Here is a 26368-nt window from a genome sequence, read left to right as displayed (position 1 = left end):
CCATCTCTGTAAAAAGCTAGACAACCATTTCTATAAATACCAGAAAATCCTCAGTTTCCTCACCTGTAAAGTGAAGACAAAAGCCTTCTACCCTGTGTCATCTATCACTAATTGGGAGATGATTGATTGTGGCTGAACAAATTCAAATGAGCTCATGTTCATTCAACCTCTTCATGAATTTTGTGAAGAACCACCAGCATATTTTGATACAAACCCTCAATAGAATTGTTTGTACTGACTCAGCAATGCTGATTATATGTGATCCCAATGCAAAAATTTGTTCTTAGCCACTGCTAACGTTAAAGAGAGCAATATCTTCCATTTTCACCTATACCCTTTTGCAAAACTCATAAAAATTTTGTTTAAAGATTTTTCTTCTTGCAGATGCTTCTGACTGCATCCTCTGCCAGCTAATGAAAGTATTTCATGGGCTTGATTGGCAGAGAGAGAATCAAGGAGGGGTATGAAGTAGAATAGAGAAAGAAACCAAGGAAGGAACTAGCAGAGTTGAGGCAGAGACATTTTGAAGAGTATAAATGAAAGCTTAAGTTGAAAATAATTTGAGGAACAATTGTGAAAAAGTCCTATATTCTAGACCCAACCCCTGAGAAAACTCAGGTTGAAATTGGATCCCCCATGTGCTGGTGTTGGAAGATGTGGTCTAATGGGAGGTGTTTGGATTATGGGGGTGGATCCCTCATGAATAGATGGATGCTCTCGTGCAGTAATGGATTAATTACCATGAGAACACTCAGACTCTTTTTAACAGTATGCTTTCATGGGAACCACATCCAAACCATAGCAGAGGTCAACAGAGACATTGGTAAAACCTTTTTTTCAGCAGATGATGGGGGCAGAAGACAAAAGTGCAGTGGATCCTCTTAGCCCATATATCCAATCTAAACTCTTGGGTCTAGAATTTAACACTTCCTCCCCCTCCATGTGATCTGTTTGTGCACATCCACTTCCACTTCTGTTTTCTGCCATGAAGTGAAGGCAGCATGAGGCCCTCATCAAATGCAGCTGCCCAATTTTAGACTTTCCAGCCATCAGAATTGTGAGCCAAATAAACCTCTTCTCTTTGTAAATTACTCAGCCTTGGATACTATGTTATAGCAACGCAAAACAGACTAAGACACCCTGGATGTACCCGAACATCAGTAGACATTTTTAGTCCCTATTTAGCCTTTTCAGCAGCATTAAATGTCATAGATCACTCTCTCCTTTCACTTCCTTCCCCTGGGCTTCCCTGATACGACACTTTGTGGCTTTCCTTTCATCTCTCTGGCTACTTTCTCTAGTGTGCATTGCGAGCTCGTCTTCTGCCATCTAGCCATTAAACATGGAGACCTTCAAGGTTTACTCTTGGGCCCTCTTCTGGCCTTCATATACATATATACATATATATAGACCTTTCTTTTAAATGAGCATATTCACAATTACATCTGCATTTATCACCTAGCTAAGAATTCTTTACAAGCTCTAGACCCCCATTAATTTGAACATAAAAAACGTTTCTCATTCCTTGCGTGCTCATAACCAAAACTGGGAATGTACCCCCAAAACTTAGTTCACTGCAAGTGTTCCCTATTCAGCTAGTATCAGCCAGAGACGCAAAGGGAAGTCAGGAATGACTCTCAATGTTTCATCAGAGCAATTGGTTAGAATAGATAGGGAGCACTAGGAGAGCAGTGGCAGGCACAATAGCTGATCGTGAATTTCGTTTTGAACTCACTACATGTGAGCTGCCTAAAGTTTTAGTATCATAAGATTTGACTATAGTGACCTGTAAGCCAAGGGAGAAAATTCTGTAGCGTATGTGGCCAAAGCTGTACTGGAGAAGGGAGTGATGGAGACAGTGAGGGTCTTCTACTTCTTAAAAACACCTCCCACTATCCCATCCAACTTCTTCAGTTCAAGATATATTGTTGTGTTTGGTGTTTATTAAATAATTGAAATTTGAATCTATCCTCTACTTGCCTTTGGAAACCAGTGAATTTCATTCATTCATTTTTTTTCATTTATCCACGGTAATAGATTCCCTGTTCTGGCCAGTTAAGTCCAAGATAACTCAAAAACCTTTGGACTGCTGTAGTCACAAGACAGAATCAGGAGAAGACTATAGCTGGAGCAACAAAATGATAACACAGACACTGACTGAGCACTTACTTTGTTCCAGGTACCATAGTGCCTGCTTTACATACATTGCCTTGTTTACTCCAGCACCACACCATTAGGTAGTTATTCCTTTTTAAGCCCATTTTACAGCTGTGTGAATTGAGGCTTAAATAAGTTAAATATCTTCCCCAAGGTTACAAAGCTAGTAAGTGCAAAGCTAGAATAGGAACCCAGGTGTAACTTAAGTAACCGCTGTGCTTCCCATCCCACAACTGCAAAAACCTTCAATTCATTGAACAGTATATTTTGCTTAAAGAAGCCCTAAGTTTCCCTTCACCCCCCATTCTTCCCTTTGCTCATTGAAATTAACAAACAAAACCAATGCCTTTCTCTTTGGTTTCAGCTCTTTAGCTGGTGGGAAGAGGAGGAACTATTAAAAGTAAGGAGACTCCCAGAGTTTCAAATGCACAATGCATAAGCAAACAGCCTGGAGATGACTTGAGTCATCTTCCACAAATGTCTGATGGAAAGGAAAGCATGGGTAGCTCTTTTTTATTTATTTATTTGTTTTTTTTTTTTTTTTGGAGACAGAGTCTCCCTCTCTCACCCAGGCTGGAGTGCAGTGGCACAATCTCAGCTCACTGGAATCTGTCTCCCGGGTTGAAGTGATTCTCCTGTCTTAGCCTCCCTCCAGAACAGCTGGGAGTCCAAGTGCTTACCACCACACCTGGCTAATTTTTGTATTTTCAGGGGAGATAGATTTTCACCAGGTTGGCCAGGCTGGTCTCGAACTCCTGACTTCAAATGATCCACATGCTTTGGCCTCTCAAAATGCTAGGATTACAGGTGTGAGCCACCGTACACGGCCACTGGTAGGTCTTTGGTGTTAGCATTTTCCAGCCCCTGCAAGGCTGGATTTGGGAGAGGTGTGTGAATACTGGTGGCCTTGGCCCAAGCAGGCGAAAGCTTCACCTTGAAAAGTAACTTTGGTTAAATATCAGAATTTATATGGCAAAAAAAAAAAGAAAACTATTGAAAGGCATATACAAATTATAGCCCTTAATTTTCCTCTATGCAATTTTTTTTAATGCTTGATTCTAAAGCTTTTCAACACACCTGGAGAAACTGAATCACCACTAACCTATCCTCCACAAAATGGGTTAAGTTCACAAAGGTGGAAAGTTAGAGGAAACCTCATAAACTTAAAGAGTTACCATTGCTTTACAAAACAACAAGAACTCTAGTTAAAGATATTCTAAACAAACCATTCTAGCTTTGCTGTGATTTAGGGAACCTCTTGATGTTCTTTTTCCTCATTGATTTTAGTGCATTAAATTTAAGTTGGCTGATAATCCTTGCACTCTTGAAAAAGCAAATGGTTAGTTTACAACAATTTCTCTTAATGATTATCTTTCAGAAAACATTTGAGTTATGAGAGACAGTATCTACCTTATCATGCTATTGATGAAATAGAATTGGATGACATATTCGAGGTGCTGCTGCAAAGACGCTTTCAGCAATTGCCTCAGCTCAGCGCATGGATGTTCAGTGAAATAAATAACAGAAAGCAGTCTAAGAATTTGCAAGAGGAAGTGTTTTCATATTGCTTAGCAAAATCATCTCTATATTAAAACCACTTGTAAATTTAAACTGTGCCAGGGGAGGGAAAGTAAATGGGTTTACATAATCCAAGTAGCATAGGAAATATTAAATACTTGATGTTGTTAAAACAGGCTGACATCATTTCCAAGGTACTTTTTTCTCCAGAAAATTGAAGGCTTCATCTTCAAGTAAGAGGTAGGAAGCATTATTTGCTGTGGGAGAAACTCTAACATACATCTCTGCCTTATGTTGATTGTGCAGCTGGAAAACAAGAACTGCCCTATATTATTTCATTTTTTCAACCTTCAGAGCAAATAGGAGAGCAGAGTAAAGAAACTAAAGAAATTCTAAGAAGCCGTGCTCCTCAAATGATGGAAGGTGCTGCCAAGAATCACATTAACTTACTACTTGGTAAATACAGGTTTAAGAAATAGAGATTCTTACAGATTTCTACAATGGTGAAATGGATTTTACGCAGGATTAGAAAAAGGTAGAGGGAGGCAATATGCATCAAAACAGAACTAAAAATTGAAGACTCATTAGAAAAAAAAAAAGTTCTACAGTCTAGCTAGGGAAGATCTTAAGAAGACTTATGATCTCTTGTAGAGTTTCCCAAAGGGCCAGTCCAGGGCTAGAAAATCATTAGGGGGACCACAGATGAATGACGCAGTTTACACTTTTCTGCCAAAACAGTGGTCAGTTTTTCTCATATGCATTGTTATTGCAGTGCTTTCTGATTTTCTCCCCTTTACATTGCTCCTCAAATACATCTGCATAGCCAGCCTGAAATATTATTAATAAAGTTAATACCAGAGATGAGCAGATTGGCAGGAGAGAGCCACAAGGAGTATGTTTTAGGGCACTGATGTCCCAGAGAACTGACTTGAAAGCGTGAAATGACTCTTGTGGTCACGATCGTGTATAAGGAGAATCAGATTAGTACATCACCTTTACTCCCAACAGTTATCTTTGACTTTTCTGCATTGTAAATACATACAGCCTTTCCCCAGTATTGCTTATGGTGACCAAGCATTTTTAAATGGTTCCCTAGCAAAGCAAAGGCTATCAACATTCAGCAATACCACTTGTATTTGATAGCTTCCCCTCTTTGTTTTCTACATCCTGGTCTTTTATTGGGCTTCTTTCTTGTCACTTACTTAAGCTTCTACTTCCTTCTCACTCTGTCTTATTTCTGATGTCGGGAACATGCCCATTTTGCTCTTTCTCTTGTTCATCTGCTTAGCTTATTATAAGCCATGCCTTGATTCTTCATATTTCTGTGTTTTCTTGAAAATATTTTATTCAAATATTTTTCTTATATACATCACATTTTTCTTAATGTATGCTTTAAAAAAATTTATGAATGTAACTTTAACAAGGTAATACACACAAATTAAAGAACATTCTAAAAAATATAAAAATGTAGAAATAAGAAAGATCACTTGTGGTTCTTCAGACAAAGGAATTTGGTGTTAACATTATGATAAACTCCTTTTAGATTTTTCCATGTAAGATTTATGAAACTAAATATGATAATATAAATATGTTTTGGTGTTCTTTGATGTCTAAATGTGATATATTAGTATTTTAGGTGTTTTTAATGGTTGCGTAATATTCCACTGAGTGGACATATTTTCGTTTAAAAACCATTCCCTGATGGTAGGTTATTGAGATAATTTTAAATTATTTTGCATAAGGATGGTTAGGGAAAATATCTTTGTTTACCAGGCTGTGGGAGAATGTGTTTTATCTTCTGTTTATTTCTTTTATTTAGGCTGGTTATTATTTATTTAGCATAGATTCCCAGAAATCAAATTACAGTCCTTGGAGAAAGGGTTTAGGACTCTTGATAGTAGGGACAGTTTGCCTCAAAAACAATGGTTGGGGTGTATTTTCTGTCCAGTATTCATGAGAGGTGCTTTTCACTTTATTCTTGCAACATGAAAGATTCTTATTTTATAAGAAAAGTTTGCTAATTTACTATGTATAAATGATTTTTCACTTGATTCTGTTTATTTTATTAGTATGAATACATATATGCCTGGGTATTTGTTATCAGCCTTTATTCATTAATTTTTTCACCCTTTTACCCTTCCTTTATCTTATGCCCACACTGCTGATTTCCAGTGCTTATCCTAATTCGCTCCTGCTCACTTTTCCTCCCGTCAGAATTATTTTTGCATTCTCTTTTGTCTGGTATCCAGTAACTTGTGGGGCAGTGGGACCCAAATTGCATTTTAAGATCTTTTATATGAGATGTTCTCGGCAGGCATCTTCAAGGCCCCAAGTTCTCTTTTTGTCCCCCACTGTGAAAAACTGATTGACATCTGGTGATGGGCAGGGCACGGGTACTTGGCGCTTGCAGGAAGCTTCACAGGAGGTGCCCAGAGCCATGGTGGATGAAGTGTGGCCAAGCCAGCACAAGGTGGGGGACCAGATGTCGCCCGATTATGTTCCATTGAAATCCAAACAAAGCCCCAGATTCAGGATCATTTCCTTGAGACTCCCCAGTTGGAAACTGGCACCAAGCCAGAATCTCCCAACAGCTGGTCTCCCCATGCTAGGATTTATGTGCCTTACCAAAAACTCTACCTGTGTGTTATTGACTGGTTTCTGTAATACAATAAAACAATATTTTGAAGATCCAAAGCATACTGCTCTCTGCTGAAAATAAAAAGACCATATATCACTGAACACGCCAGCAAGTCTTATTACAGGCTTGGGAACTCTGAGAAGGATGCATTTTCCTTTTTATTTATGCCACCCATGTTAACCTTGAGGCTGTGTACTGACATTTGTAGCTTCGCAATGACAACACTCCACTCTTGTTAGGAGACCAAGCCCACCCTTTGGAAATAAATTATATTATAAAATAAGCTTTCAAGGGAAACCAGCAGATGAGAAATCGTGCTTATGTTTCTCATCATCTAGTTTGTGTTGAGAAATCGGAGTCTTTCCAAAATCTCATTACTTGTTATCGTAAAGGTCATTTGCATTTATGCCCTTCTCCTTTCCTCCTGCAAAGGAAGATGAACCATAAGCCTGGCAGTTACATTGTTCTGAGTAGCAAGGAGGAAAAACCGACAAGCAAAAGCCACCGCATTCTGCCCCACCCCCAAAGATACTGAAGTTGGTTGTGCTGAGCTGCAGGGAAAGATTGTAGTTTTTAAACAAAAACAAGCACTTCTTTGTTAAATAATCATCATGAAAGCATTTATATTCATATAATATTTGGCTAAATATGCATTCCTGATGTAACTTGAGGAACTCTGTTAGTATTCCTTGCCTCGATCCCTGGTTGCTGCTGCTATCTCAGTCACCGGACAAGGTCCCCGTCTTTCATTCTCTTCCCTCTTTCCCCCTCTCTCTGCCTGCCCCTCTAGCTGCCTGGCTGTCCTCAACCCAGATTCTCAGACCTCACAGTGAGATTTTGGAGCTAACCTGCTCCATTAGAAACAAACAAAATAAATTGTTTCCATTTCCCAAAGGAATGTGCTAAAGCCTTTTCCCTCTTTAACATGGATGCAATTTAAGTTTGGCAAGAGCTGGAGAAAGATTTCTGAGAGAGACCCTGGTAGAAAGAACTAAGCACCCCCTCATCCTTCCTGTGAATGTAAAGTGACAAAAAGTAACCTGGTAATGCTTTCAGTATCCACAGTGTTTCTTCGAAATCCTCATTCATTCTCTCATTCTATAAACATACATTAAGCACCTACTAACTGAAAACGCTGTGTGCACATTCCTTCCCAACTGTTCGTTCAAGGTGCATTTCATTTGCTGAATCTAGCCCTTACCATGCCACGGGCATCCAAATATCATTCAGTGGCATTTCTCTTCGTTAGTCTGATTTAGAATCCTGCTTATCTGTAGTGTTTCATAGGCGATGATTTGAAGGGCAGTAAGAATAATATGGCCCATTCACTGCAGGTGTTAAATAGAAATCACCTGAGATCAGCTGTCAAGAATTAATCAGTGATACTTACTGTATGGCGTACTTAAAACTAAGAGGCTAGACCCTAAGTGTTCACACACACACACGCACACACACGTAGCTATGTGAGGTGATAGATATGTTAATTAGCTTGATTGTGGTAATCATTTAACAATGTATTCGTATATCAGAACCTCAAGGTTTACACCTTAAATATATACAATTTCTGTTTGTCAATTATACCCCAGTAAAACTGAAAAAAATATTGATCAAGAAGGACTGGTCATGGTGGTTCCTAGCTACAATCCCAGTGCTTTGGGAGGCCGAGGCAAGAGGATCATTTGAGGGCAGGAGTTTGAGGCCAGCTAGGGCAACATGATGAGAGCTCATCTCTACAAAAAAATAAAAATAAATTAGCTGGGCATGGTGGAACACACCTGTAGGTTAACTCTACATTGGAGGCTGTAGTGGAAGGATTGCTTGAGACCAGGAGTTCAAGGCTGCAGTGAGCTATCATCACACCATAGCACTCCAGCCTGGGCAAGAATTCGTTAAGGACAGTAATATGATCTAGAGCCAATTTAAGCAGAGCCCAAAGAAGGACCCAACATCCAACAATATGCACATGAATCAGAAAAGGGACCTGGTCCTTGTCAATGTCCTGCCTCTCTCTCTTTCTTTTCTCTTTCCTAATCCTCATCTCTGTTTAGAAAACACCTTCTGCTCGTGGACTTGAAGGAGTCAAACATCTTTGTTCAAACTCTGGAAGCCATAGTGCTTCCCCCAGACCGCAGTGATTGCCACTGAAGATCAGATCCCAGGTGAGTTAAGGCCAGAGGAAAGGGTCCTCTGAAGCCACGTCGAGGAAGGGTTTGTTAGTTTATTCTTTACTACAAGAACACATGATATTCTTCATGTGTCCTAGCTTTTCCTAGTCATTCTTTATTCCTTGATCATATTCACCTGCTTATCAAAACACTTATTGAATTGATTTTTACTTTCAGTGTGTTCTCCTTTCATAATCCATAAGCTGCGTATCCTCATGTAGCACAGCACACAGCTATTTTTATAATCCTCAACTCACTTGATTCCTAGCCCCAGTAATCCAGGGACTGGCCATTATATCTAGTTCATGCAACCCATAAAGTTGCATATTCTGTACCTTTTGAAGTCTTTCTCCCATCTTTTTTCCCTTCTTCCTTTCTGATTCTTGAAGCTGAAAAGATTCTCATGGATCCAAGTTAGCTCTGCCCTCATCTTGATTCCTTCTTCAGTGGCCACCAGATATCATAGACTTATGACTATCAAAGCCAAAGGAATATGAAGTCAGGGAGATATGTTGGCTGGAGCAAGGGGTGGGCCTGAAGACAAAAGCTGATGAGCAATTCTCAAAGGTCCTGTCTCTGTTCATGGGGGAGGCTCCTGGTGAAGAGACAGAAATCCCACTCATCACTGTGTAGACTGGGGACTTTTCCGTTTACCTGAGAGAGTCACAGATGGAGACCTGACTCCTAGGGGTCAACCAACTGAAGTAGGTACGAGGAAGGATCTGCAGCTGTGTTTAAGCCTTAGAAATGTGTCTCTACCCAGGATTAGGCTGCAGAGGCTGATGAAAATGTCAGGTTTCTTTGATTTGGCTGAACTCTGTGAGCACAATGGTGTAATACTGTTGATCTCATGCTGATCTGAAGCTGGCCAAAATATATATCCTTGATTAATTATAGTAAAAATAGAGAGGATTATGACATGATATATACAGTTTGGGAAATAAAGCCATTTAAAATATTGGTCTGTGGGTGAAAATGACAAAACATAAGGCCATAAAGAGGAATAAAACCAAAGGTTGGTTGTGCGATCTACATGTGGAGCCCAGAGCATGTTTCTTCCTCCAGCCTCCTTCCCCAGGGCTCTGCCTCATGAGGGAATGAGCACTTGACATTGTCTGGACGACTGGCATTGTTGCCTGAGCCTCGAGTCTACAGGGACCACAACTAGCTGGTCTAACATGTGCCTTATTCAGCTGAATAAGGTGTTGAACAGCTACAAATTGATAAGTTTTAAAGAGCATGAAGTGCCAACTATGCCCTGGCTGGTAAGAAAGCCAGTTATTTGTCAAGGAGGCTTATTGGCAGCGCATGACCATACATAAAATTATAGTGGCTGACTTTATAGCACAAATTAGGTGGTAGTGAGGAATTTAATCATGTACTGACCAATTTCTTATTTCAGAAAAGTACTAAGCCCCCGTAAGTGCAGATGTCAGCAAATTCATAAGCCTGCAGTGCAATTGTGGATTGTCAGAATCTGTTCATTATAGGTATTCCATCTACAGATCTTAAAATCAGAGTTTCAGACTAGCTCTATTACTTGGTGTGGTGTTAACCATGTTTGGTGGATGCTGGGATGTGCCACACAGGTCCCCTTTGGGGATTTGGACTTACTTCCTCAGCAGGTTGGAGTGCTGCCAGTTTCAATCTTCTGCTCTAAGCCCTCTCCAGAACTGCCCTCATGTGAAGACAGCAGCCTTACTAAGTTCAGACCCTCTTCCTGTGGCAGCCCTCATCCCATAACTGGTCCATGCTGAGGTATAAAGGCCTGACCCACTTTCCCTATTAGGGGCAACTCTGAAGGGCAGAGCCTTCACAGCTTTGCAGCTCCTAGTAGGGTGGGCTCAGGCCCTTGTTCATAGTGCATCGCAAAGCCACGTCTTCCTTGGCTAGATCACACTTTCTTATTTTCCCTGGACAGGTGTTGGTCCTAGAGCACTTCCCTAATAAACTTCTGCATGCTGATTTCAATCTCAGAATCTGCCACACAGGGAACCTGATCAGCATCAGTATGACAATCTGGATAGCTAGAGTCAGAAGGTGATAAGTTAGAAATAAAGTGCTGTGATTTAAAGGGCAAGCATGATAATGACTCCCATGAAAAAGACTGTATCAAGTGTTGATGAGGTTGCAGAATAAGTGGAACTCTCGTACCCTGCTGATGGGAGGGTAAACTGGTACGAGAACTTTGAAAAACTCTTTGACGCTGTCTGTTAAAGCTGAATGTCTGTGATCATGTCCTATGAGCTAGCAATTTCTCTCCTCAGTTATATGCCTAAGAAAAATGCAAACATACCCACCAAAAGGAGAATGTACATAAATGGGCGTAGCAGCACTCTTCCCAAATGCACCAAACTCGAGAGAACCACAGTGTCATCAGTAACAAAATGAATAGATACATTGTACTGTATTCACACAGTGGAGTACTGTGCAGCAATGAGAAGGAAAGTGCGGCTCCACAGGCCAATACAGATGATTCTCACAAATGTAATATTGAGCAAAAGCAGCCAGACACAAAAGAATACATAACATAGGATTCCATCTATGCAAATTTAAACATCAGCAAAACTGAGGTATGGGGTTTGAAGTCAGAATGCTGGTTGCCTTTGTGGAGATTCATTGTGACAAGAAATCTGAGGTGGATCTGGGAGGCTTGCAATGCTGATTTTTGATCCAAGTGCTGGTTACTGGAGTGAGTTCACTTTGGGAACATTGATTGATTTTCGGGACACTTATTATTTGTGCACTTTTCTGTGGATATAATATAGTATTTAAACTCAGAGTTTATCTAGTGAGGGAAGGAGAAAGGAAGGGCAGATGTAAACATGGATACAAAAATGTGTCATCAAGGATGTAGACAAAAATTCCCAAGACTCAAACAGGACCTCTGTTGCCCAGTACCGCAGACACCTACAGATGACGAGCCTGTGTCCGGAAGGGCTCTGGTTGGCTTAAAGTTACAGAGCCAGCTAATGGTGAAAGACTTCCTGGCCACGTACTTTTCCCCTCTTCCCACACTAAGCAGAGCCAGTGTGGTCACTAGAGTCTCCATTCATCTGGGCTCAACACTGACCACGCAATCATCCAGGCAGCCTAAGGAAGATATGGAATGTACAGGGAAATACAGCATGAACAAAGACCTGAAAAGGGCATAGGAATTTGATGTAACAGAAATGTTATCCATTTCTTAGAGACCTTTCTCCACCAATTACCTACTGTCTTCCCACCCACACATCTGTAACCATCTATATTGCTTTGGGTTGAAAGTGTGTCATTTTCTTTTTGCAAAGCCAAAGACTACGGAGAAAAGGTTTTGAGCTGTGAGCTAAATTGCCTTTTTCTCCCTTGGCTTTTTCCTGTAATCTTTGGGAGAACTCTTGACTATGCTGGGCTTTAAAGGCTCCTTTTGAGAGCATTACCTTATGTCATGGAATCATTGTGAAAAAGAGCTAAGTTATAGCTACTTTATATGTGTTTAAATAAAATAGTGCTACTCTACAAGCTTTAATTTCATTTAATAGGTGATAGAGATGACCTTGAAGATTAAAGCTGAACTATTCTTCATTCTTTTAAGTATGTTAATATGTGTGTGCACATTTGTGTGTATGCACATGGGTGTGGGTGCTCATGGATGTGTGCTTGTGTGTGTGTGCATGGATGAGTGTGTGTTGTTTGCATGTGTGCAAATGCATGAATCCGTACTGGTATATATGCTTGCCTGTGTGTTTGTATGCATGAGTGTGCGCTTGTGTATGTTTGCATGTGTGTGTATGCACAGGCGCATTCTCTATTAATATGATGCCTTTTGCAGGGTGCTTGTCACTCTCTGGAGACTCATGGTTCTCTGCTTTCGATTACACTCAGACTAGTCTAAAACCCCTCTGAACTAATTCTAATCAACTTGGAAGCCACCACACTCAAGCATGAGGCTGTCAAATGTGAGTGTTTGCAGATGTCAGTGCAGAGATGGCAGGAATCCAGGAGGACAGATCAAGGCTTAGTCACTGAAAAATACATGCCAGTGCATCCCAGCTCCAGAGTACCATCGCAGCCCATAAGAAAAACGTGTCATGACAGTAAATCAATAACCCCTTGGAGATGATTCGTTTCTGAATTATCCCTGATTAATTATGCCAGTGCATGCTTGGCAAGAGTACTTTGCTCCAGCATTAACCTAATGCTTTTTGCATGAAGCAGGATTATAACTGGTTCTCATAAGTCAAATTTGACATTTTAAATCAGGCTTTAAAGGTTTGGGTTATAGATTTTATAATGTCTCCATGTCAAACATAATTGCTCTTATTGCTGCTAGTAGACGTTTGCCAATCAATCAAAATAACATTTATTTTTATCATAAACAAGGGTAAATTAAAACCACTTGAAATCATTGTATTTGAAAACTTAGTGAAGAGCATCTTTAGTCTCATTGAAATTTGCTTCCTTGCTGTGGCGTGGAAGCATGATGAAATTATAAAAGGCGATGGAAAAGTGTTTCTATTTTCACTTTAAAAAATTAATGCCTCTACATATTTTGTGAATATGTGGCTTAAGTTCGGAGTCTTATTCCCATAAGATTATGATTTGGGGCAGAAAAGCTTCCTTTCTTTACATAATAGAAAATTATCATTTTTGTCCCTAAAAGATGAATATATCTTTCAGTTTTCTTATAAATTGCATGCAGGAACTTATTTCTTATTCCTCTTAAATTGCAAGGTTTTTTTTTTTTTTTTCCTAATGGAAGTTTGTCATTCACACAAAGTGTGTCATTACTCAGTTGACCCTCCAGAGCAGCTTTCTTCCAGGTGGTAATGCAGGGATCCAGAACCTTTCCATCTTATGGTCTTAACATGTGGCTCTCAGGTCACTGTGGTAGAGAAGAGAGAGAATGAGCACACACCAGCTTTTAAATGCACTGGGCTGGGAGTGTTCTATATCGCCTCTGTTAATAATAGGCCCACTGGCCAGTACTAGACCCTTCTGTGGCCCTGCCTAACTGAGGATGCATAGAAATGTGAGGATGATTCATTGATGACAGGAAAATGACTCTGAGATATGTATATACCAAGGATAAAATCCCAAATATTAAGGCATTGCAGTCAGAAAGAAGAAGATGAGCAAAGACATGAAAGCTTGAGGTCTTTTAGTGGAACAATAACAGTTGCCAGTCCAGAGTGGTATAAGATTAATCTAGAAAATAGGTTGGTCACATAGTAAGGGCCTTTGAAGGTAATGCCAAGAAACTTCGACTTTACTGGGTGACAGAGTGAGACTCTGTCTCAAAAAAAAAAAAAAAAAAAGGAAGAAAGAAAGAAAAGAAAGAGAAAGCCCAGTTCAACTGTCGACCATGATGTGAGATCTTTACTTGGCATGACCAAGCAGAGCAGATCACTCTGGCCTTTGCACCATCGTTGGTCTGCAAGTCTGCATACAGCTCATCAGAGTACAGTGGTTTGCTTGTCTGAGGGCATTCATTAGAGGTGCTATTCTGTGAGAACTACACATACTAATTGGGAAATCCTTGTTGAAGAAAGCAAACACAAGGTCACTTAAAAATGGGCGTTATATTTTATGGTACAACATGGGTCATCTCTAGCATCCCATTTCAAAAAGAATTCTTTAATTGGTGACCCATAGGCTGCTGGGCTGAAAAGGAGGGAGAAAGTACACACCACACTGCAGCCTCCTGGTAATGTCATGGCCCCTTAGCACCTCCTGGGTGTCCTCATTTGTAGAATTCAGCAAGAGATAGTTACTACCTCAAATCATATTTAAAATGCTTTAAATGAAAAAATACTAGCCCAGTAAAACATGTCACTGTCCTCGTGTAATGGTGCCTGTGACACATAGTTGCTCTTAATTGCAGAGATATACATGTCTTTATTAAGTGTGCAACACTGTTTTATTTGCCTTAATTATTAAAACCATATCCTAAGAGTTGTTGGGGCTAATGTTAGAAGTGAGTAAATTCCAAATTTAGTGCTTAGCCTATAAACAGTTTTGCAAGTGCCCGGAACATACTGACACTCAGTAAGTGTTGCTCCTTCTGAACCTGAGTTTTTGGCCTGGGGTCACTCTTTCTAAGGCCGTCTCAGCCTGATTTGACAGCTGGCAGGAACAGGTATCCAACCTATGCCAAAAACGCACAGATAAAATATGCCCTGGCAGTTTCTGGAGAAGAATTCTATGCCATACTTATAGGCAGCACCAAACTAAAGCCAGCACTGGTCCCTTAGGAGAGGGAGACCCGTGACAAAAGGAAGTTCTGTTTGGCTTCTGGAGACAGAAACTATAGTGGCTGAGACTGGCAGTTCCTCGTCATTCAGAACACTACAATATCTCTACCAGGAAGGGAGGGAGGGTGGGTGGCAGATTTTGAGCTGACCAGTTAGTAAAATTAATAATGATAGTTTCAAGGTAAAACATTTTGTCAGACTTCTCAAGGTAAAAATTCAGGGTTTTTTTTTTTTTTTTCTTTGGAGCCTGCTTCAGTTTTCTTTCCAAGCTACTTGGGATATCATTTCTATCTCCCTGAAGAGGAGAAACATCTCATCCACTAACACTTTACTGTGGTCTCAAAGGAAGATTCACCGTGATTCTCCTCATGCCCTCGCTTACACTGCATTTTTCTGTATTCTTCAAACATTTGACTTATTTGGGAAGCCTCGAAGCTCCACCAAAAATTAGGATCAGCCAGAGTGTGATGATTTTTCTCAGTTTTTCTGATGTCCCCTTTCTAGTGTTTTAGAACATGTTTTGCTAATTCAATGGGCTTTATTTTCAAACCTGGAAATTTCTTCTTGCTTTATTTAAGGATAAAAAGTTTCTCATTTTTAATACGCTTTTATTCTATGGGGGGTGAGAGGGAACAGGAAACAATAAACAAAAAATGCAAGTTACAATCTAGAGTGCACAACTTTTTGTATCTTAAGATAGATTTTCATATTATTGTTATTTATGATATAGCTATAAACTTATTGGACCTCCTAGGAACCCTCCCTTATCCCATCTTCCTAGGTAAATCCAGTCACATCCCTGGCCCTTCCTGCAGCCTAGATGCTCATAAGAATACAGGTGCACAGTGACACAAAGATATGCACATTGCAAAGGTACGCATGTCTTTATTAAGTGTGCAGCACACACGTACACTGCCATCCTTTTATTTATGATACAAGGTTGTCATTGGGGTATTAGAAAACAAGAAGGCAAGAACAAGCTTTTCTAGTGACTTGGTTCACATGTAGCTGCATAAACACTTCCAGAGACCTGCCTGTATCCTACAGGTGCCAAGAGAGGACGTGGGCTTGCCAGTTCTCCTGTAAGCCGGTGAGGTTGGCCACTCCTCACATTCAAAAGCTGGTTTTACTTCTAAGGATGAAAGGATTTTTGCCTGGTGTTCATATGATGTGAACGTAGTAACTTCCTATTAAAAAGTATTTTAGAGAGAAGGAGAAAGACCAGAGAAATGGCTGTTGAACATAGTTTTCAAATATTGCCTATTAATTTTTGTGTTGTACACTCTAATTATAACTATCAATTCTAGAAATCTAGAATAATCTTGAGAGGGCTCCTAATTCATCCATCCGACTTGCCTGAATTTATCATCATGCAGCATAATTTTTGTCCTTCTATTAATTCACAGCAAAGGTTATTCCAGAACGTTTTTGTAGTTTATAGGTCACTGATTGCCATTACAGATAGTCCAAAATTTTCCCCAGTAGCCAGTCCAGCTCCTTCTTGTGTAGTGTGAACATTTTTCTTTTACATTTATCTGTCAGAGCCTAAACTTTCGTCTCTCCAGTATCCTAGTGAAAGAACATCCATTCATAAATCAAATAATTTAGTAGTTAGAAGGTACAACTACAACTTATAAATAATCCATTCCAGTACACCCCAGTATGTAGGCGCCATAGCTCTGGTGTTATGCAAGATAATTGATGTAGCACAGGGACCTTACATTGAATAATACTGAATTGCATAGTGAAAAGTTTATTCTCTCTGAATTATCTTTCAGTCCTTCTGATTCTGTTTAGGAGAGTATCTCTTTCACGCCAGTATATTTTCTTTTCTTTTTTTTTTTTTTTTGAGACAGAATCTCACTCTGTCACCCAGGCTGAAGTGCAGTGGTGCAATCTTGGCTCACTGCAACCTCTGCCTCCCAGGTTCAAGTGATAATCCTGCCTCAGCCTCCTGAGTAGCTAGGATTACAAGTGCATGCCACCACGCCCCGGCTAATTTTTATATTTTTAGTAGAGTTGGGGTTTCACCATGTCGGTCAGGCTGGTCGCAAACTCCTGACCTCAGGTGATCCGCCCATCTCAGCCTCCCAAAGTGCTGGGATTACAGGCCTCAGAACAATCTAATGAATATTTATTAAGATTGATTCATTTTTATTGTATTTATTTTTATGGTTATCTTCTATTTGTGGCAAATGATATTCCATTTATGGGAATTTACATAAAGTTTTTCTTTAAGTACATTTATTTAAGAAAATTGTGAATTGGGTAAGAAGTTTTTTTTTTAAAAAATCAAGTAGCGTGGACAAGGCCACCGAATGGCTTTTGTGGGTCTAAGGCACTTTGTGTTAGTGATTCCCTTCTTACGTTAGTGTGTGTGTGTGTAAGTATATGTATATGATGTTTTATGACATCGTTGGTATACAGATGAATTTAATCTTCAACTCTGAAAGTTCATTTTTTAATCCTGACTCTAAAAGAAACTAAAACATTTTCATGGGCCCTAGCACTGTGTCTACCATCCCTAAAACATAGGTGGGTCAGCCCTGCCATGTGTTATAGCAAAACTCATTAGCTCTTCATGAGAAGCACTAATTTAATCCAACTGCCTCATTTTACAAAGAATAATATAAAGCTGCACACATGCTTGAGAACCTGCGAGTCTGAGAGTGAGGAAGGACAAAATCAGAACTAGATCTCAGATGCCAGCTTCCTAATCTTTCCACTTCATCACACTGCTGTCTTCCTTTGAGGCTCTTCTCCCAGAGCCCTTTGTCTTGTCCCATCTGCTTCAGGGTCTTCACATGGTAATTAATCATGGGTCCTTCCATGAATCCAGCCCTCTCTCAGGTGTGAGGACTGCTCTGTGTGGAGGTGACACCACCTTGTGGCTCTCTTCTGTAAGTAGACTTTTGCCATGGGAGGCCAGTCAGTTCACAGCCTTCACCCCGGTGGAGTCAGTTCACTCCGCTCCAACACGGGGAACCCACCAAGATCCCAGTAAGAAAAACACAAATGATGCAACAAATCAGGATAGATTTAGGCTTTGGTTTTTTGATGCAATCTTCCAAATTATAGCTCCCCATTAAAACTAGCTAAAATTGATGATAGTGCTTGGGATAGGTTCACTACTTATATCCTAGACCGGTGCTTTCTAGGGTGGAGTTTATATGGAAGACCAAAGCTTTACTCCTTGCGCTGTCAACCCTTCATCTTACTTAGCACTTCAAATAAGTGAAGCCTTGTTTTTAACTCAGCCCCTGAGGAATTGTTCTGTTGACAAAGTACTGCAGAGAACAGTCCAAACAATTCTTAAGAGCCACCTCTGGTGACCAGACTTTGTAACCTTCTTGTTTATCCAAAGTGGAGCTACATCTACCTGAAAATACTGTAAGTTGTAAATGGTATTTGTGTTTAGGGAAAGACAAACAGATCATTCTTAAGCTCGCTCCCAGCCATCTGTAACTGTCGTCATTAGAAAGTTCTGACTTTGAAACAATAACAGATTCTGGTGAGGTTGCAAAGAAAAGGGAACACTTATACACTGTTGGTGGGAGTGTCAAAGGCAGCATGGTGATCCTTCAAAGAGCTAAAAGTAGAACTATCATGAAACCCAGCAATCCCATCACTGGGTATATACCCAGATGAATAGAAATCATTCTACCATAAAAATATATACATGCAAACGTTCATTGCACCACCATTCACAATAGCAAAGGCATGGAATCCATCTAAATGCCCATCAGTGACAGACTGGATAAAGAAAATGTGGCATCTATGCATCACAGAATACTATGCAGCCATAAAAAAAATGAGATCACGTCTTTTGCAGGAACATGAATGGCGCTGGAGACTGCTATCCTTAGCAAACTAATGCAGGAACAGAAAACCAAACACTGCATGTTCTCACTTATAAGTGGGAGCTAAATGACAAGAACTTACTAACACAAAGAAGGAACAGCAGATACTGGGGTCTACTTGAGGGAGTAGGTTGGGAGGAGGGAGAGGAACAGAAAAGGTAACTATTGGATACTGGGCTTAATACCTGTGTGATGAAATAATCTGTACAATGAACCCCCATGTAACAAACCTTCACATGTATCCCCAAATCTAAAATAAAAGCTAAAAATAGTTCTGACTTTATGCTAGCTAATGTTATTGTTTATTACTATTGACATGATAACATACCACAGGAAAAACATATTTAGCAAAAATCATTTTTTACGGTGAAGACCTTTTTATTTATTTTGAGGCTCAACCAAAAAATAATTCCAATCTGTAGGGAGATGATGTAAGTGATCTGCAATTATGCACTCCTACAGGTTCATTGATTGAAACAATATTCAACTGTAATATCTTTTAAAAGTATAATTCTAATGCAGAAAAAAAAGAGCAAGATAATTAACCTTTCTGAGCCTTTTGCCCCATCTGCAGAATGGTGTTAATAATATCCACTTAGGATGTTGTTTTGAAGATTAAATTATCTGAAAAAACATTGACTGAGTACCTCTCATGCCAGGCTCTTTTTTAACTGCTGCAGATACCACAGTGAGCAAAACATAAGAGTGCTGTTTTTATGCAGTATCATTTTAACTGGAGTTAAATGTTTCCCTCCTGATTCTTAAGTCATTGAAGCAGAGTGTTGCCTGAGAATGGGTTGGAACTGGATTTTATGTACTTGTAGTTCTAAAATAATTATCTCCCCTCTTGCTATATGTTTTAAGTTATAACAACTGCTAAAGGTTAATTCTTCAGCAGGACCATTTATAGTTTTTTATCATTTTTTTAGCTCACAAAACTTTATCTGTAAAGCAACATTATATTTGCAGTAAATATTTTACACTGATTTATATTTGTTAATATGTACTATGAATAAATAAATATAATTTGCATCATAAATTTCTAGAGAGGGAGATATACAGTCTTCATCGCATGAAAATTCCAAATGATAAGCTGTTACCTTGATATAGGAAAACCTTCTCCTCAGATTTGTCACTGGGCAAGCCTGCATATATACAGCTAGCCACAAAAAGATCTTATGACTGTGGTTAAGTCACTGATGGGACAAGTTGCTCTTGTTTAGTGGTGATGACACCAATGATGAAGTGATCTAGAAAGATGTTCCTTTTTCAAATTGATTTTCTTCCTGGAATGGTTAAAGTACATCCTGGTTCTCCCAGATACAACATCTGATCATCAGCAAGTATCAGATGCCCTATCTGGAAGATATGCATACATTTTATTACTTTTCTAGATAAAACAATGACAACTGAATAACTAAGCATATTCGGATTGGTTATTTATACAACCAATATATATATTTATTAAAAATGGATGATTTTCTACTTTATTTGCAGCAATGAATGAAGAGGTAGAACTTAAGAAATTTATTAATATTAGTGATCCAAAAGTAATGTCATTGTCATTTATAATCCACATGGGGCCCTCAGGGCCAGCATTATCATCAGTGTAAAGGTCAGATCTGTTTGATCTGATTTTTCTTCTGTGTAAGATTTGATAAGACATAGCGTTATTGCTAGCTATATATTTGAATTTTACATGAATGCACCATTGTAAAACTGTTGTTGCCGTCTCAAGGTGTTGGCAACATTCCAGACCAATGTCATCTGAAGTAACTAGATTATAATGAAAAACCAATTGCTCTTTAAAATGCATCCTGTCTCTTTATTAGCACGCATGTACATTGGCCTGCATGGCTTCCTTCAGAGCCAATTATACTGTTTTTAAAAAATAGTAATAGAGAAGATAAAAGATAAAGAAATATAAAGCTATTCAACTGCAGAATCACTCACCTGATTTTCTCGGAATGCCACATTCTAAGCACTAATGTATTCACAGTCAGCACAGTTACCTAGAGGAGAGTGTTTAAGGCAAAGATTGTCCACAGTCTTAATATTTCTTACTAAATCATGTCTTTCTATTTTTTTCTAGGAATATAAACAATAGGTTGCTCCAAAGATGTTCACTTAAATATCCCCTACATGCCTTTTGCCTGCCAAGGCCTACTTGCTACCTGGTTTCATTTTGCTAAAATACTTATTAGACTTTGAAAAATCATAATATTCAATTTCCTGCCTTTTCCTTGAATACACAAATAATAGAGGAAGAGCTAGGCAAAGATTATTTCATGGCTGTTTAGGAAGTACTAAGTAGAATTTAAACCTGCTGATGGGTCAGTTTTTAGTTCCTCCTCTTTATACTCTTGAGAAAGTCTCCAATATTAGAAGGTAAGTATATATCCTGACCCAGTTTTATCTTAGAAACTCTTTGTTCCTTATATCTGTTCACTAAATTTCAATACCAAGGGTATTTGGATATTTGAAAGGTTTAAGAATTTTAGTTTCCTTTCTTCTTACCTATAGATGGGATAAATTTCATCTCCATCCTGTTCCAATGAACTTAGTGTCTAGAGTAACCACTGGATCAAAAACAAAGAGATGTTCCACTCAGTTTCTTGGGTTCTGTGTTCACACATCATATCTAAATTCATGCACTACCAGTCCAAACTGGCACACCCTTTCTGGAAGCTAATTTGGCATTGATTGCTAACCTGCTGCTTGTGCACACATAATTTGGCATTATTTTTAAACAGCCTTAAAATCCATATAGCCTTTGACAACAAAAACATAATTTAACATTCAGACAAAGAGTTCTATGAAAGGTGTTCATCATGATGTTTATAATAAATGAAAGGGTGAAAATCTTTTACATCTTGATATCCAAGAACAAGAATTAGTTAAATAAATGTTGGTACATACATATAATGGAGTTCTTCAAAGCTATGGTCAAGACCAATGTTCTAGAAGTATTTCTAAAATGACATATCAGAAATTCTCATGCTGCAATATTATGATAAAAATCCAAAACAGAATTGCACACACAGTATGGTCTTAACCATGTATACGTAATATGAACAGGGAGGGGAAAAAATGAGACATACATCAAAATATTAAGAGTGTTTAGGCCAGGCGCGGTGGCTCAAGCCTGTAATCCCAGCACTTTGGGAGGCCGAGGCGGGTGGATCACGAGGTCAAGAGATCGAGACCATCCTGGTCAACATGGTGAAACCCCGTCTCTACTAAAAATACAAAAAATTAGCTGGGCATGGTGGTGCGTGCCTGTAATCCCAGCTACTCAGGAGGCTGAGGCAGGAGAATTGCCTGAACCCAGGAGGCGGAGGTTGCGGTGAGCCGAGATCGCGCCATTGCACTCCAGCCTGGGAAAAAAAAGCGACACCCCGTTCCAAGAAAAAAAAAAAAAAAAAAAGAGTGGTTATTGTTATTCCTTTCTTTTGTTCCAGTTTTTTCTTATACATTTTTCTGTGTTATCAAAATTCTCTGTAATGGACATGAAATAAAATAAATTTTCAAAAGCTAAGATACAGAAGAAAAATATTAATGGAGCAATCAACGCACTACATGGTTTTGTGTCCATTCTACTTCTTTGGCAAGCCACAGACTTCTTTCTGCCTGACACTTTCCTAGGAATGTACAGTGTGAATTCTCCTACCAGAGAAAAAACAACTATAGAGAGACAATGATAGGAATCTGTGTCACCTAGTCTCTGTTCTTTTCCAGCACACAACAGTTCTGCCCTTTATATTAATCGAGATGAGGACATCGCACCATCAGTATCCCAGCAGGAGCAGTGGACTCACCGCCATATGTACCTTCTCTGTTGGCTATATATTATGGTAAGGACCATGCCTGCTGGGCTTTCTTATTGTATTAGATTTTGCACTGCTAAATTTGGACACATATTTCATTATGGATATAATCACTAACAGATTCACACTGTGTGCCTCATTTGGTCCAAGACCTGGGCTTTGTCTCGCTTCCCCAGATGCTTATATTTTTAGAAAGTATATGCCAAACCTCACACAACAGGAATTTGTTGAACAATCCCATGTAAGCAGTGGTTCTTCCAAGGCTGCATTTTTCAATTCTTTTTCAAACTAAATGTTTTTCTTGGACACTGGCTTTATTGCTTAAGGGCTTTTTTTGCTTGGGATTTTGTTGCTGTTGCTTTTGCTGGGGGGCAGGGGAGTTACAGCAAACACAAATGAGAACAGAAGTGACCTCTTAGAGCAATGACTTTAAACTTACTAGGAAATAAGTGAAAATGCACATTTTCCCTGGTCCCTTTCAAACCTATTCCAGAATTAGCTGTTACATAGAGAATGCATTGAACTGTTTTGTTTTTAAATATCAGGGTAAATAAAGCACAAGAAATCTTCATTTGATCTATTGTGCACAATTCAGATCGAAATGTGAGGTGCCAGATTTATCTGATGAAAGAATTTTTGCCTAGCAAGTCTGCTTCACATTAATTTCAGTTCTTATCAGGTTTTTAACACTTCAAAAATTATTTATCTTAACATAGAGAATTTCTTATTTCTCTCTATAATTCCAAGTCCTCTCTGACATACTAACACACAGAGAGGAGGTCCCTCCTGCCAGCATTTCTGCCTCTTGGGACTCTTTCGTCCTGAGTTCTGGGTCACCATCCCCTCCTTTAAGCCTGAAGGACTGGTGAATGTTCTTCCAAACACCCTTCAACTGTACTTAATCCCCCCAAATCCTAGAGCTCTATGGGAGGCCCCATCTCCATGGAGCATCTTGCTCCAGCTGGAATTGAACTATAAAGTAAAGATCACTACAGTACATTACACACTTTGCATAAACAATCACATGATGCCCCAAATCTGAGCAGAAAGGGAATTTGCTTCAGGAAGTCACACCCTGTGGCTGGATCTAAGGGCACATCCGTGTGGACAAGCGTGAGCCACCATGCCCAGCTGGGAGGAGCTTTACCACATGATTGAATGCTCCTCCCAGCTGGGTGCGGTGGCTCACGCTTATAATCCCAGCAGTTTGGGAGGCCCAGGCAGGCAGATCACTTGAGACCAGGAGTTCAAGACCAGTCTTGGCAACATGGTGAAACCTCATCTCTACCAAAAATACAAAAGTTAGCCGGGCGTGGTGGTACAAGCCCATAATCCCACCTACTTGGGAGGCTGAGGCATAAGAATCGCTTGAACCCAGGAGGCAGAGGTTGCAGTGAGCTGAGATCATGCCACTGCACTCCAGCCTAGGCAACAAAGCAACACTCTGTCTCAAAAATAAATAAATAAATAAATAAGCTCCTCCCATTGCTACTCCATGAACTAGTAAAGACCACTTGCAAGGACTAGGGAAGAGTTTATTTTCCTAATTACTTTCTAAATTTTTTTTCCCTCATCCAAAACATTAAGTGTTGATTTTCTCTGATAGAAAATGTCTAAATGATAGAACTCACACCTGCATGTGACTAAAGTTATGTCTTAAAAATGGATTTATGGGCTGGGCATTGTGGCTTTTGCCTGTAATTCCAGCACCTTGGGAGCCTGAGGTGGGCAGATCACAAGGTCAGGAGACCAGAGATCGAGCCATCCTAGCCAACATGGTGAACCCTGTCTCTACTAAAATACAAAAATTAGCTGGGTATGGTGGTGCGCACCTGTAATCCTAGCTACTCTGGAGGCTGAGGCAGGAGAATCACTTGAACCTGAGAGACAGAGATTGCAGTGAGCCAAGATCGCACCACTGCACTCCAGCCAGGTGACAGAGCGAGACTCTGTCTCAAAAAAAAAATGTTTTATGTGCTTTATACATATGAACTTATATTCAAATGAATGTAGTCTCTCAGAAGAGTCAAGTAGGGAGGCTACACAATTATTCCAGGGATGCCACAATGTTTAAAACTGGAACTGCCTATAGCCTTAGTTTAAAAATCAGTCTCACGTCCCCACCCCACCCCATATATGGTCTCATTAGTTTGCACTCATATTTGCTTACCTGTGGAAAAGGCAAGTTCTTTACTCTGGGAACTCTGGGTGTATTTCTGCCAATCCATTTATAAGCTATTAAATTATCTACATCTTGTAGCACCCCAGAGATTTCAGGAACCATGTACTTTCTGATGGCCTGTCTTCCACTGTGGGTAGAATCAGTCCATGTTCCAAAGAGATACATGGGAAATACCACATAGTCCTCATTATAGACCCCCAAGGTCCCTCATTAAAATGAAGCATTACTCACACTCTGCGTGCCAAGTGAGGCTCGCCAGCTCTGCGTCTCCCTAAGCAAACCAGTACTTGTTTGGACATGTATTTGCATTAACCAGCGAATTCTCGGATTTGTTCTGAGAAAGCATTCAAAGTAGACTTTTTCCTTTGGTGTTCTGCCCTGGGCATTCATAACTATGCCAAAAGCTAAACAACGGCCCTCACATTATGTCACATTATATAAATCCAAGATTTTAATTGTTATCAGAAAGCTGCTGGCTTTTGTTTCCTTTCAGACTATGTTAGGGCCGACATACCAGTGACATGACAGCCAAAGGTTTGGGATATGAAATCTTCTGATAGCATACCAGGATTGTAACTGGACATTCCAGAGCCCCATGCCAAGATGAAAGAAAGCATTCCTCTCATCACATGCTAATTATAAAAGAAATAGATCACCTGTGCAATACTGAGTAAAGTTGAGCTAAATCTATACCTCGGGGGCTGCTGGCCAGGCTGGTTGGCTGTTTTGCTGGGACTTTAACTTGCTGTCCATTTAGACTCAGCTGGTCCTTCTTATCTGAATCTATTCTCTTCCCAGGTTTGGATAGCAAGAGTTGAGCAAGTGAGGGATACCTGGACTTTCCCCATTGACTCGTTCTCATTGAGCTTCCCCTCTTAGTGGCTCTGCTTCCCAGCCCTGTTGCGGTCCTCCCCAAGCTTAGCATCTGAAGGCCATCCCGGTCTCCTTCCACGACCACTTCTTCCTCCCTGCCCTGTTTCTGTTTCTCTGAGCCCAAACGTTTTGGACAGAAACATCACCTGTCCTTTTGTGGGGCGCTCTTAACTCCTTTCCTGGACACCTCCCCTCCATCCTCAACTCCTCACACACACATAACTTCTCTGCACTGTTCGTGAGATTTTCCATAATCAATGAGAGGACTCTTATTTATAGCATTCTGGATACATACAGAGGTCTCCTTGGTTTCTGATGTAAGTATCAGGAATCATAATGAGTTCCATTCCTTTGAGCCAGACACTGTGCTAGGTTCAGTTCAGATATTATTTAGTTCCCCAAACAGTCCTTAGAGATGGGCACGATCTTGCCCATTTTACAGAGAAGTATGCTGAAGTGTAGAGAGAGTGCATGACTTGCCCAGGGTGAGCCACTGCGTTGTTGTCAGTACGACAGTGCAAGTGCCAGTGAGTGGCTCCAGACTGTAGACTGTTAACCAGACCCTCCACGGCTCTTGCTGCCGAAGAGTAACTCTATGAATGAACATACTAAGTGAGTTTTTAAATTTTGGTTAGTAGAAGTACATCAGACGCAGCCAAGCCTGGTGGCTGAGCTCACTTTCTGGGTTGGAAACATTTCTAGTCGTTAGCTTACTCAGAAGTAAAACAGGGAGGAGGATAGAATTACGTCATAGTTGGAAAGACATTTTATTGTATATAAAGCCCATAGAACAATGCCTGGCTCACAGTAAAAAATATCTGTTTGTTATTGATCAGTTCTGAGAAGCTCTTCAACAAATAGTAGTATAAACAGTAATGTTTTCTTTTCAAGGCTTGAGAATTTTAGTTACTATAA

The 26368-nt window shown here is 39.9% G+C and overlaps 1 protein-coding gene across 2 annotated transcripts in view; it reads left to right on the top strand.

Annotated features, from left to right (window-relative positions):
* AIG1 (androgen induced 1) overlaps nucleotides 1-26368 on the top strand; it is a 258934-nt gene that overhangs the window by 185164 nt on the left and 47402 nt on the right. For both annotated transcript variants that reach the window (XM_032274585.1, XM_032274586.1), the window contains one exon: nucleotides 22310-22425. In XM_032274585.1, the coding sequence (XP_032130476.1) occupies nucleotides 22310-22425 (116 nt within the window). The remainder of the gene's footprint in view (nucleotides 1-22309; nucleotides 22426-26368) is intronic.

This window comes from Sapajus apella, unplaced genomic scaffold, assembly GCF_009761245.1.
Source record: "Sapajus apella isolate SASKATOON/1434 unplaced genomic scaffold, GSC_monkey_1.0 scaffold6, whole genome shotgun sequence".
Lineage (NCBI taxonomy): Eukaryota > Metazoa > Chordata > Mammalia > Primates > Cebidae > Sapajus > Sapajus apella.
The sequence above is the reverse complement of the archived record's forward strand: the minus strand, read 5'-3'. Positions and strand labels throughout refer to the sequence as shown.